This window comes from Ovis canadensis, chromosome 15, assembly GCF_042477335.2.
Source record: "Ovis canadensis isolate MfBH-ARS-UI-01 breed Bighorn chromosome 15, ARS-UI_OviCan_v2, whole genome shotgun sequence".
Taxonomy (NCBI): Eukaryota; Metazoa; Chordata; class Mammalia; order Artiodactyla; family Bovidae; genus Ovis; species Ovis canadensis.
Window position 1 is genome coordinate 52466886 of NC_091259.1, and position 11769 is coordinate 52478654.

The 11769-nt window shown below is 36.6% G+C and overlaps 1 protein-coding gene and 1 pseudogene across 1 annotated transcript; both read left to right on the plus strand.

The window, feature by feature from the left end:
- The first annotated feature begins 3857 nt into the window (after positions 1–3857).
- Positions 3858–4802, plus strand: LOC138420726 (olfactory receptor 10A3-like). The gene has a single exon (XM_069554150.1). The coding sequence runs from the start codon at positions 3858–3860 to the stop codon at positions 4800–4802; it is 945 nt and encodes a 314-aa protein (XP_069410251.1).
- Positions 4803–9827: 5025 nt separating this feature from the next.
- On the plus strand, positions 9828–10752 carry LOC138420887 (olfactory receptor 10A3-like; annotated as a pseudogene).
- The last annotated feature ends 1017 nt before the right edge of the window (positions 10753–11769 follow it).

Genomic DNA, 11769 nt, shown 5'->3' on the forward strand with positions numbered 1-11769 from the left:
ACCAGACACAGATTATATATTTAAGTCAGTTGATGTTGATGCTCATCAATTTTTTTTTTCTTTTCAGAGAAAATTTCTGAGCAATAATTAGAGGTAAAGTATTTTGCATGCTGCTGCTGCTAAGTCACTTCAGTCATGTCCGACTCTGTGTGACCCCCATAGATGGCGGCTCACCAGGCTCCCCTGTCCCTATTCTCCAGGCAAGAACACTGGAGTGGGTTGCCATTTCCTTCTCCAATGCGTGAAAGTGAAAAGTGAAAGTGAAGTGGCTCAGTCGTGTCTGACCCTCAGTGATCCCATGGACTGCAGCCTTCCAGGCTCCTCCGTCCATGGGATTTTCCAGGCAGGAGTACTGGAGTGGGGTGCCATTGCCTTCTCTGATTTTGCATGCAGTAGTAATCAAATTTTAAAGACTGTCACTGCAAGGAACTTGGTAAATAAGTCCAACCCACCCCTTTTCAACTGGAAGGCTGAGATCCAGAGAGGAGTGTGCTACCTAAGTATTCCATGTCAGAGAGTTATCAAGACAGTGTTAGGGTTTTCTAAGTTATATAGAAAAGATAGATTGGCCATGGTCTGTTGCTCTTTCCACCATGAACATTTTGTTTATATACACTTTTAATCAGTCCTTTGAAGGTTTTCTACTTTGTTTATATGATTCTGTAAACTTTTTAATTTAAAAAATCTATTTACTTATAAAATTTATAGCTGAATAGTTATTGTTCTTTCTCCCCATTAGAAATGAGTTTAAATATGTGATCCTGTAGTGTCTATTTGTAAATGTAGGAGATTTTTGACACCCAAAATATAATTATTATGGTTAATACAGACATCTGATTTTTTTAAAGTTTAATTTTTTTAATTGGTGGAAGGTTGCCTTACAATTTTGTGTTGATTTCTGCTATGCAACAATGCGAATCAGTCATAATTTTATATATATATATATATATATATATATATATATATATTTGATTTTGACATGTGACTGTGGCTGAACTCAGAAATAGGTGAACTTGCCTCCTGCTGGCTGCTAATATGCTATGATCTGTACTCAGCGTCATTTAGTGTCTTCAGCTTGTTGTATCTTTCAGTTTTCTTCTTGGGCTCCTCATCTTCCAGTTAACTGGTGCCGGCGACGGAATGAAACACCAACACTGCAGAGTGGTTTAAATCTTTATATTTTAACACTTGCTTCTTACAGCTGCTTTATTTTATATCCCTTGCACAACAACCTATAGGGCAAGTTGCCAAGCACTATGATTTAGAGACTATACAGTGCGCAGGCGCAGGGCGAGATAACCTTTACCTTGACTTATTTACTGCAGCTAAGACTTTGTTTGGGGGAACTTCCTTATCAACTTAGAATCTGTTTTGTCCCAGGGTCTGTTCCTTTTGAGGAATCAGAGAAACATCTTTGTGTGCAAGCAATGTTCTTTTCCCATGGGAACAAACAGGATTCTTAGCTGAACATCTCGTTTGCAAGAATGTTCAGCCCTGGTTGAGAGTCTCGTTTGCAAGCACTTCTCAACCTTCCTTAAACCTAGTTCCCTACACTGGGCAGAACATCTCGTTTGCAAGAATGTTCAGCCCTGGTTGAGAGTCTCGTTTGCAAGCATGTCTCAACCTTCTTTATACCTTGTTCCCTACAACTGGTTTTCAAAACATCACACAAAGCTAGCAGGACTTCATTCTAGTGCAAGTTGTCATCAAATACACTTTGACTTGAGCAAGCCAGCCTTCCTCCCCTCTCCTTCCAGTCTAATTACCCTTCTACCCCCTACTTCTTATGATGTAGTTCACCTTCATCCTTCATTTAGAAATAATCTTTCTCTCAATGAAATGTCTGAACCCCTTGTTTCCCAATAGTATTTATATTGATTTTACTTTTCATGTAAAGATAACATTTCTTAAAGGTAGAGTCTGCATTTTCCATTTATTCAAGAAAAAATTGACTTAGTATTTGTTATGAGTCAAAGACTGTTGTAGGCATTGTGAATATAAAACATAATCTTTCTTGTCCTGGAGTTTATGTTTAGTGAAAGAGTTAGTTTATATATAAAAAAAAATACATAGAATATCAGTAGGAGATAATGAAAAAACAGAGCACAGTATGAGAGGTAGGAGTTAGAAGTACTGGGTTAGGGAGTGAAATCCTATTTCCCATTTTAGACTGTGAGGTTTGCTTTCTATTGAACTCTGGTAGGTGCTCAACCAGTGTTTATTTATTAATTAATGATTAATTGTACAATTTGATGAAAATTTAATAGGGAGAAAGAAGAGAGGAAGGAAGAGGGAAAGAAGGGATTCATTAAAATTAAAAGTATAAAATTCCTACAACATGGGATTTTTCTTAAATCATCAGGGTCATAAGGATACACCATGGAGAAATGAACCTCCAAACTTCTCATCTGGGCAAATCCCAATGTATTTGGCTAGGAAGAGTCTGAGCAAAAATCTGTAACTCTAAAATTAATTTACATAGTTTTCAGATCACCTAAGACAGAAACATCTAAAGCAAACCCTCTTTGTGTGTTTCTGCAGATTGTTGTCACTTTTAATCAAGCCACACACAGTGATTTTGAACTAACGAGTATTCATAACAGTTACATATTTTCTTTGTTGTACTTTGAATTATTAGGTTTTTTATCAAAATTTTCTGGGTATCTTTCTCCATTTGTCTCTTTTTGATACTTTTATTTTTAAAATTTAAAAACTTTAATCTATTAATTTTTATATTGTGTTAAAATATCCATTACATAAAATTTACCATTTTTAGGTGCACTTTTCTCTAGTAGTATCTATTGAATTTTTATACTTGTGGAAACTCAAATTGTGTTATCTGTTCCATTTAAAAAATCTTTAAATATTTCTTAGTCCAGAGACTTTTGAATGAAATGAGGAGAGCGCTAACCCACATTTGCTTTCCTCTTATGTCTGTACTTTCTAATAAGAAAATGTGAGCCCAGATACTTTATTTTTTGTGGTCTTTAATTTCATACTTACATAAAATTGGGAGTATAGTTGATAACTTGATCAATGTTACACGAAAGGGGTCTAAGTTACAAAATATTCCTATTTGCTTTAACACTAAATCAGATTTTTAAACTACTTAGTATTCAATTTGTCATAAAAGTTTGATGCTATTTTTTGGTATTATTTTGCATATATCAGACAAGATTTAAAAGTTACAATAATTGGCTGCTCTCCAAAATTGTTTGTCATGGCCTTTGTAGACTGGGACCTGGGGACTGGAGTTGGTGAGAGGAGGGACGCAGGGGGCCCAAGTCTCCAGTGAAACAAGGGTGCTTTATTTGTAGAAACACACATTAATATATATTCATACAAGGCAGATTTAAGCAGTAAAAAAAAAAAAACTGAGCGAAAACAAAGCCAAGCAAATAACAGTCTTCAAAGGGCCAGAAAGCATTCCATATCCTGAGTAAGAGGGACATAACTGAATAGATTACATTTAAGCAAGGTCACTGAAGGAGGTCACTGAAGGGGGTCCCTGAAGGGGTCACTGAAGGGGGTCGCTGAAGGGGATCACTGAAGGGAATCCAAGCAGGTGCCCCTTCTTATGGTCTCAGTCCCGAGAACTGCATGCAGCTCTGCTTGCTCCTGTTTTCCAGGAACTAATAAGGAATAGAGAATCCTTGAGAAACAGCACACAAAAGAAAAGAATAACATATTGGATTCCTTAAAGCTGAACATCCCCTGACAATTGTTAAGCTAAATTTCTATCAGGATGAGCTCCTCTTTATATCTTCTGCCCAGATTGGTTTGGTTTAAGCTATTGGACTGTGACTTTGTACTTTCCAAGCCATGTTCATAAGAACAACATATGCTTCACTGTTGACATGAAAATACAAAACCAAAGCTCTGTGGTTGAATTCATCCTCTTGGGCTTTTCTAACTTCCCTGAACTCCAAGAGCAGCTCTTTGTGGTTTTCTTGGCGGTTTACCTGGTGACTCTGATGGGAAATGCCATCATCATAGTTGTTATCTCCCTGGAACAGAGCCTGCATGTCCCCTTGTATCTGTTCCTCCAGAATTTGTCTGTGGTGGATATGGGTATCAGTGTGGTCATTATGCCTGTTGTGCTGGTGATCCTTTCCACTGAGAAGATGAGGATTTCTACAGTGGGCTGTTTCGCACAAATGTACTTCATTCTTCTTTTTGGTGTGACTGAATGTTTTCTTCTGGGGGTAATGGCTTATGACCGATTTGCTGCAATCTGCTCTCCTCTGAGCTACCCAATGATTATGAACAAAATGGTTTTTGTGAAATTAGTTACATTCTCATGGGTCTCAGGGATCACAGTGGCTACTGTGCAGACCACATGGGTGTTTAATTTTCCCTTTTGTGGCGACAATGAAATTAATCATCTCTTCTGTGAGACTCCCCCAGTGTTAGAGCTTGCTTGTGCAGACACCTTTTTGTTTGAGATCTCTGCATTCACTGGCACCATTTTGATTGTTATGGTTCCTTTCTTGTTGATACTCTTGTCCTACATTCGAATTCTCTTTGCCATCCTGAAGATGCCATCAACCACTGGGAGGCAAAAAGTCTTTTCCACCTGTGCCTCCCATCTCACATCTGTTACCCTCTTCTATGGCACAGCCAGTATGACTTACTTACAACCCAAATCTGGCTACTCCCCAGAAACCAAGAAGCTGATGTCCTTGGCTTACTCTCTTCTTACACCTCTGCTGAATCCACTGATATACAGCTTGCGCAACAGTGAGATGAAAAGAGCTTTGATGAAATTATGGAGAAGAAAAGTGAATTTACATACATTCTGAGTGTGTTGAGAAACCGTGTGATATTTGGTCTTGTCTGACTGTACTGTACTTAAATTTACTTATGGTGAAAATAGTTTACATTACTTTCTATGAACATATCAATCTGTTGAGTTCTCCAAGTTTGAAAATATATTAAGGAAACATATCTGTTTAGATAGTGTATTCACATTCATTTTTCATAGATGTATAACTTTGATGACATATTATATAACAATTTATTTATCATTTCCTCTATTGTGAACATCCATGTTGTTACTGGACTACTGTCATTAAGATAAAACTTTAATAAAAAACTTGATCCATATGTTCATATGTATTGACATTTTATTTCTGTATGATAGATTCCTTAAACTAAGCTTGAGGGGATGAAGAATGTGTGTAGTTATAGATTTTAACAGCTGTTACAGAATAACTTTTCAAAATCTTTGTAACTCCTTTTGACTGTTCTGAAGTCCCACTCTGGTGAACTACTGAAATAGAACTTCAGGAGACCAACAAACAGATGAGATTTAATCTCTAGAGTGAAAAGCTATCCCATGAACATGTAAAGAAAGTTGAATTATCCTGGGAGACCAAACTGTTCTACTTAAGGGAATCACACAGGTTATAATTCAAAACAGAATTTCTCTTGTTTCTGTTCTACATATTTATCCAATGTTGGTGACTAGAGAACTCCATGGAAACTTCCTAAAGTCTTATATCTTTTTCACTTGTAGACTGCAGTTTTTAAGACATTTGCTAAATTTCCCTTTGTTGGCCTAAAATGCCCCCAATTCTTTTCTTGTAAACAATAGATAATTTTTTTTTTCCTGTGGGAACCAATATGGTAAATAAATGAGCATATTTTCTATGGTTGCTGAGGCAGACCATAACTTGTGACCTTTCCAGCATGATTAATTTCTCATTTTGCAACACTTGGGAGATTTAATGCTTGCTTCTAATTTTAATGTTGCTACTGAGTTGGACAGGACTTTGTGACTAAACAACTGTGAACAGAGAAGGACCCTTTCATTGAATTGTGTTATAGGAGCTCCTACTGTCCTTAGTTTCTGCTCCAGAGATATTAGTAAATAGGCAAAACATCCTTTGTATTAAAATTTTTTTTTAATTTTGGCAGAAAACAGTCTTTATGGACAACTATTTCTGCCAAAAATGAGTTGTGGAGATAGAAACCTGATTGTGTTTTTTAAAAAGGATCCCTGTGATGGGATTGATCGGGTATGAATCATTCAAAGTACTTATTAAGCAGGCCTCCCTATGCCTGGTGAACTTGACACATTTGTGCTTGGGGTGTTATCCCACCATAAAGAATGATATGAGAGGGATCCTTGAATTGGGTTCTGTGATGAAAATCCCTTCTTATCAGCATAAGTGGTACATTTCCCACTGGACACAGATTAGATTGAATGAATTTCAAAGTGTTGTTGGCAAATTCATTGCTGCTAAGAGGGGTAAGCTTCCTTAGAGAATGGAGCAAACTGCTTAAGAAAAGCAGCAATAAGAAGTATACAACACACACACACACACACACACACACACACACACACATAAGAAGTACACAGAGGGAACCTTCATTCTGGCCTCATCATCTGGTTCTGGACAAAGCCCAGCCTGCAGATTCATTCATCTCTTTACTCTTTTGCAGCTGAGCCAGTGGTCTCATTGTTCAAGACAGTTTAGACCCTTGGTTTTCACAAATACTCAGTGAGATCAATAATTTATGATTATTTTACAGAGAAAATAATGGAATTTGGGAGGTTAAAGTATTTGCTTAAATTATACAAACAAGTCTAGGCCTTTTGATTTCCAGTTTAAAAGGTCTGTTTGAAATCATTTGTAACTGATATTTTTCTAGACAATTTAAAGTGGCTGTACATTTCTAGTACATATGATCAAAAATTCTTCATTGAAAGGGTGGGTGGGAGGGTATCCAGGGTTTTTACATAGAAGCTTCCATCTTCTTGATCTAGCTTGTATTAAACCCTGCACAAACTGTTGTTCTACCCAATCATTCCTCATCCTCTGGCTCACCTGCCTTTGCACATGCCCTCATCCCACCAGTCTCTTCTTTCCCCAGTTAAAACCTTTATTTAGTCTTTGTTTCTACCTGCTATTGGGAGATGTCATGGTGACACTGGATCTTGTGTAAGGAGGTGCTTGTTCCCTGTAGGAATATGAGGTGCTCCAGGTTAGCTCTCTTGAGCTTTCTCAACTGAAGGCCCATGTTAAAGCCTCTTTAGCTATTGTGCAAAGACCTGAGGAAGCACATACAAACTGACTGCAAGTTCTCCAGGGATGGATTCTCTGGGGCATATGATTCGGTGTCATAATGTTCTAGATTCAGAGTTGTGTTTATGGGAAGGTGGCTTCTGACTAGAGGTGAAACTTCTGACAAAATAGTGAACTTTATTGTCAGAGTCTACAGGTAAGGAAGTAAAGGTTCTGCTGTGTGCTTGTTAGTGGGTTTTCCATTTGTAGTTCATCTTCTACTGATAGAGATATCATTGAAGTTATGTCTCAGTGCTCAGGAATTACTAGACACAGATAAAGCATTTGAATAAGTAAGACACTTTGGTGTTGATGCTGCTCAATTTCCTTTTTCTTTTAGAGGAAAAGTTCCGGCAATAGAGATGTGTACTTGGAATGCACTAATCCTGAAAACTTAGAAGACTGCAACTGGGAAGGAACTTGGTAAATAAGTCCAACTCCAACCTTTTTCACCTGGAAGATTGACATGATCTTCCTAAGTATTCCATGTCAGAGAATAATCAAGAGAGCATTCTGATGTTCTAAGTTACAGAGAAAATGTGGAGCACCAATGGTTTGTTGCTCTTTCCATCATGAACATTTTGTTTCATATATTCTTTTAATTAGTCCTTTACAGGTTTTCCACTTTGTTTATATGATATTCTAAGTTTTCTATTTTTAGCTCTTATCCACTTTTAAAATTTTTAGTTGAATTCACATTTCTCTTTTTTCCCATTTCATCCTATTTTTATTGATTTAGGTGATTTTTGACAACCAAAATATAATTGCTATGGTTGATACAGGCATTTGATTTTAATACAAGACTATAGGCAAATTCAGATATATATAAGTCAACCCACCATGGCTGTCTGCTGATATTTTAATGATCTGTACCCAAGGCAACATTTTATGTTTTCAATTGCTCCTTCTGTCTTCCTGGATTCCTCATCTCCCACAGATGTTACTCCCTGGTTTTCAAGCTATCATAGAAACCTAGAAGGCCTCCATTCTAGTGCTAAGTTGTCATCAATTACATTTTGACTTGAGTAAGTCAGCCTTCCTCCTATCTAATTGCCCTTCCACCTCTGACTCCTTGTGATGTAGTTTTTCATCTCTCCTCATTTAGACTAACATTTTCCTCACTGAAAACTCTAAGACCATTGTAATTAATCTTGTTCCCCAATAGTGTTTATACTGATTTAACTTGTCATGTAGAGAGAATATTTCTTAAAAGTGGAGTCTGCATTTTCCTAAATTTTGTTTTCATTTGTTCAAGAAAAAATTGGTTTTGCATGTGTTATGGGTCAGAAACTGTTGTAGGCATTCTTATTATAAAACATAATCTTTGCCCTTCTGGAGTTTATGTTTAATTAAAGAATTATTGTGTATCTATCTATCTATATATATATGTCTGTATATGTGTCCATGTCTGTATGGATGTATATATAAAAGTGGTAAATACAATGTCTGTAGGAGATAATGAAAAATTAGAGCATGGTATGAGAGGTAGGAGTTAGAACTACTGGCTTAGAGAGTGAGGCCTTGTTTCCCATTTTAGGTTGTGTGATTTGCTCTCTGTTGAGCTCTGGTGTCCAAAGTGTGCCTTGGAGCATGGAGGCTAAAAATGGCAGATGCTCAATCAATGTTTGTTGAATAATTAATGATTAGTTGAACACCTTGGTGAGAAATTTAATAGGAAGGAAGAAAGAGAGGACAGCAAAAGGGAACTAGAAGGGAAACTTTTAAATTATTTCCTTAAAACATATGATTATAGGGATATACCAATGAGAACTGTCCCCTCCCCCCACCAATTTCTCATCTGGACGAATTTCTATGTATTTGTCCAGGTACAGTCTGAGCAAAAATCAAATGTAAAGCAAATTCACATAGTTATGGATCACTGAAGGCAGGAACCTCAGAAATAAACCCTATTTGTGTGTTTCTGCAGTGTTGTCACATTTAACCAAGTCATTTTGAACTAATGAATGGTTATCACAACTACATATCATCTTTGTTATACTTACAATTATTAAAATTTTATAAAATTATATGTGGGTTATCTTGTTCCTTTTGTGACTTCTTAAGACTATATTTTTAATTAAAAATTTTCATCTGTTAATATTTTTATTATGGTTAAATATATGTAACATAAGTTTCACTGTCAGTATATAATTCTGTAGCAGTAAGAACCTACTGTAATTTTATATTTAAGGAAGTTCAAATTGTCTTGTCTTTTCCATTTTTGAAAATATTTAAATATTTCTCTGTCCAGAGCCTTTTGAATGAAATGATGATAGCCTTAGCCCACACTTACTTTCCATTTATGTCTCGACTTTCTCATCAGCACAAGCAGATATGAGCCTGGACACTATATTTTTGTGGTGTTAAATTTCATATTTACATAAAATTAGGAAAATAAATGATACCTTTAGAAACATTATATAAGTGACATCTAAGTTACAATATGTTCCTACTTACTTTAACATTAAATTTAAATTCCAAACCATTAGTATACAAGTTACAATAAAACTTAGACGTTATTTTTTATATATCAGATAGGATTTCTAAGCTACAATAATTGGTCATTCTCCAAAATTGCCAAGCTAAATTTCTGTCAGGATTTCTCTTTTCATCTTCTGCCCAGATTGTTTGGTGTGACTGCAGATCCTGACTCAGAGGTCTGTAACTTTGTACTATAGACTGTAACTTTGTACTATAATTTATAAAATATGTTTTATAACTATGTTCTTAAAAAACAATATATGCTCCACTGTTGACATGAAAATGCAAAACCAAAGCTCTGTGGCTGAATTCATCCTCTTGGGTTTTCTAACTTCCCTGAACTCCAAGAGCAGCTCTTTGGGGCTTTCTTGGTGGTTTACCTGGTGACTCTGATGGGAAATGCCATCATCATAGTTGTCATCTCCCTGGAACAGAGCCTGCATGTCCCCTTGTATCTGTTCCTCCAGAACTTGTCTGTGGTGGATATGGGTATCAGTGTGGTCATTATGCCTGTTATGCTGGTGATCCTTTCCACTGAGAAGATGAGGATTTCTATTTTGGGCTGCCTTGTACAAATGTATTTCATACTCACTCTTGGTGTGACTGAATGGCTTTTGACTGATTTGCTGCAATCTGTCATCCTCTGAGCCACCCAATGATTATGAACAAAATGGTTTTCATGAAATTAGTTACATTCTCATGGGTCTCAGGGATCACAGTGGCTACTGTGCAGACCATATGGGTGTTTAGTTTTCCCTTTTGTGGCGACAGTAAAATTAATCATATCTCTTGTGAAACTCCAGCAGTGCTAGAGCTGGCATGTGCAAACACCTTTTTGTTTGAGATCTATGCATTCACTGGCACCATTCTGACAATTATTGTTCCTTTCTCATTGATATTCTTGTCTTACATTCGAATTCTCTTTGCCATTCTGAAGATGCCATCAACCACTGGGAAGCAAAAGGCCTTTTCCACCTGTGCCTCCCATCTCACATCTGTTACCCTCTTCTATGGCACAGCCAGTATGACTTACTTACAACACAGATCTGGCTACTCCCCAGAAACCAAGAAGCTGACGTCATTGGCTTACTCTCTTCTTACACTTCTGCTGAATCCACTGATCTACAGCTTGCGCAACAGTGAGATGAAAAGAGCTTTGATGAAAATATGGCAAAGAAAAGTGGATTTACATACATTTTGACTTGCTGAGAAGCCACGTGATAAATATCCTCTGTCTGAACAAACTCTAATGTAATAATCATGAACTAGTTTATATTTCTTGATATAAATATATTTAATTTGTTGAGTTCCCCAAGTTTGAAAATATGTCCTGGAGCTCTCTGTTTCTAAAGGATATTCACATTCATTTTCTCTAGGTGCCTAAGTTTGATGATATATGATATAAGAATTTATTTGCCTATTCCTCTATCATGTACATTCAAGTTTTACCAGATTAGTGTCCTTAAGATGATGCTTTGATGAACAACTAGTTCCATATGTTCATATTTACTAACATCTTATTTCTATAAAACATAGGCCTGGGCCTCATGGGATAAAGAGTATGTGTGTTTATAGATTTTAGTAGCTATTACACAATTAGTTTTCACAGTCACTATAAAGTCTTCAAATGGACCCGAAGGCCCACTCTGCTGCACTAATAGGATGGAATTTCAGACACTAAGAAGAGATGAGATTTTAATTTCTGGAGTGAAAACTTGTTCCATGAATGTGTAAACAAGGGGCAGTTGTTTTGAGGAGACCAAACGGTTTTGCTTCATGGACTCACACAGGTTATAATTCAAAATAGAGTTTCTCTTGGTATTTTTACAATAGAAATGGGACCTAAGAAGTGGCCCAAGGTGAAGAATTGATAGGACAAAGAAACAAAGTTTTGGGTGCTCATTCATAAAGAAATAATTGCTTGATATGCTTTGCAGCCATATTAATAGATACAGGTTTACTATTTTTACATATTTTTGGAGAACTGAAACTTTTCTCATTATAAAGTGACTCTTTTGTTCCTATTACTGGATCTAGATTTGGGTCCACTTGCCCAGTGCACAGCAATGAAAATCTGTGAACATTAGATTGTATTGAAAGAAAGCACAGCATTTATTGCAAGGCACTAAGCAAAGGAAATGGACAGTTCATGCTGCCTGAACTCCCTAATGGCTTTCAGGGAAGGATTTTTAAGGTGATATGAAAAGGTGGGCCAGAG

What these genes read in the sequence shown, in the direction of transcription:
- LOC138420726 (XM_069554150.1), top strand. Translation starts at nt 3,858, where the DNA reads ATGAAAATACAAAACCAAAGCTCTGTGGTTGAATTCATCCTCTTGGGC.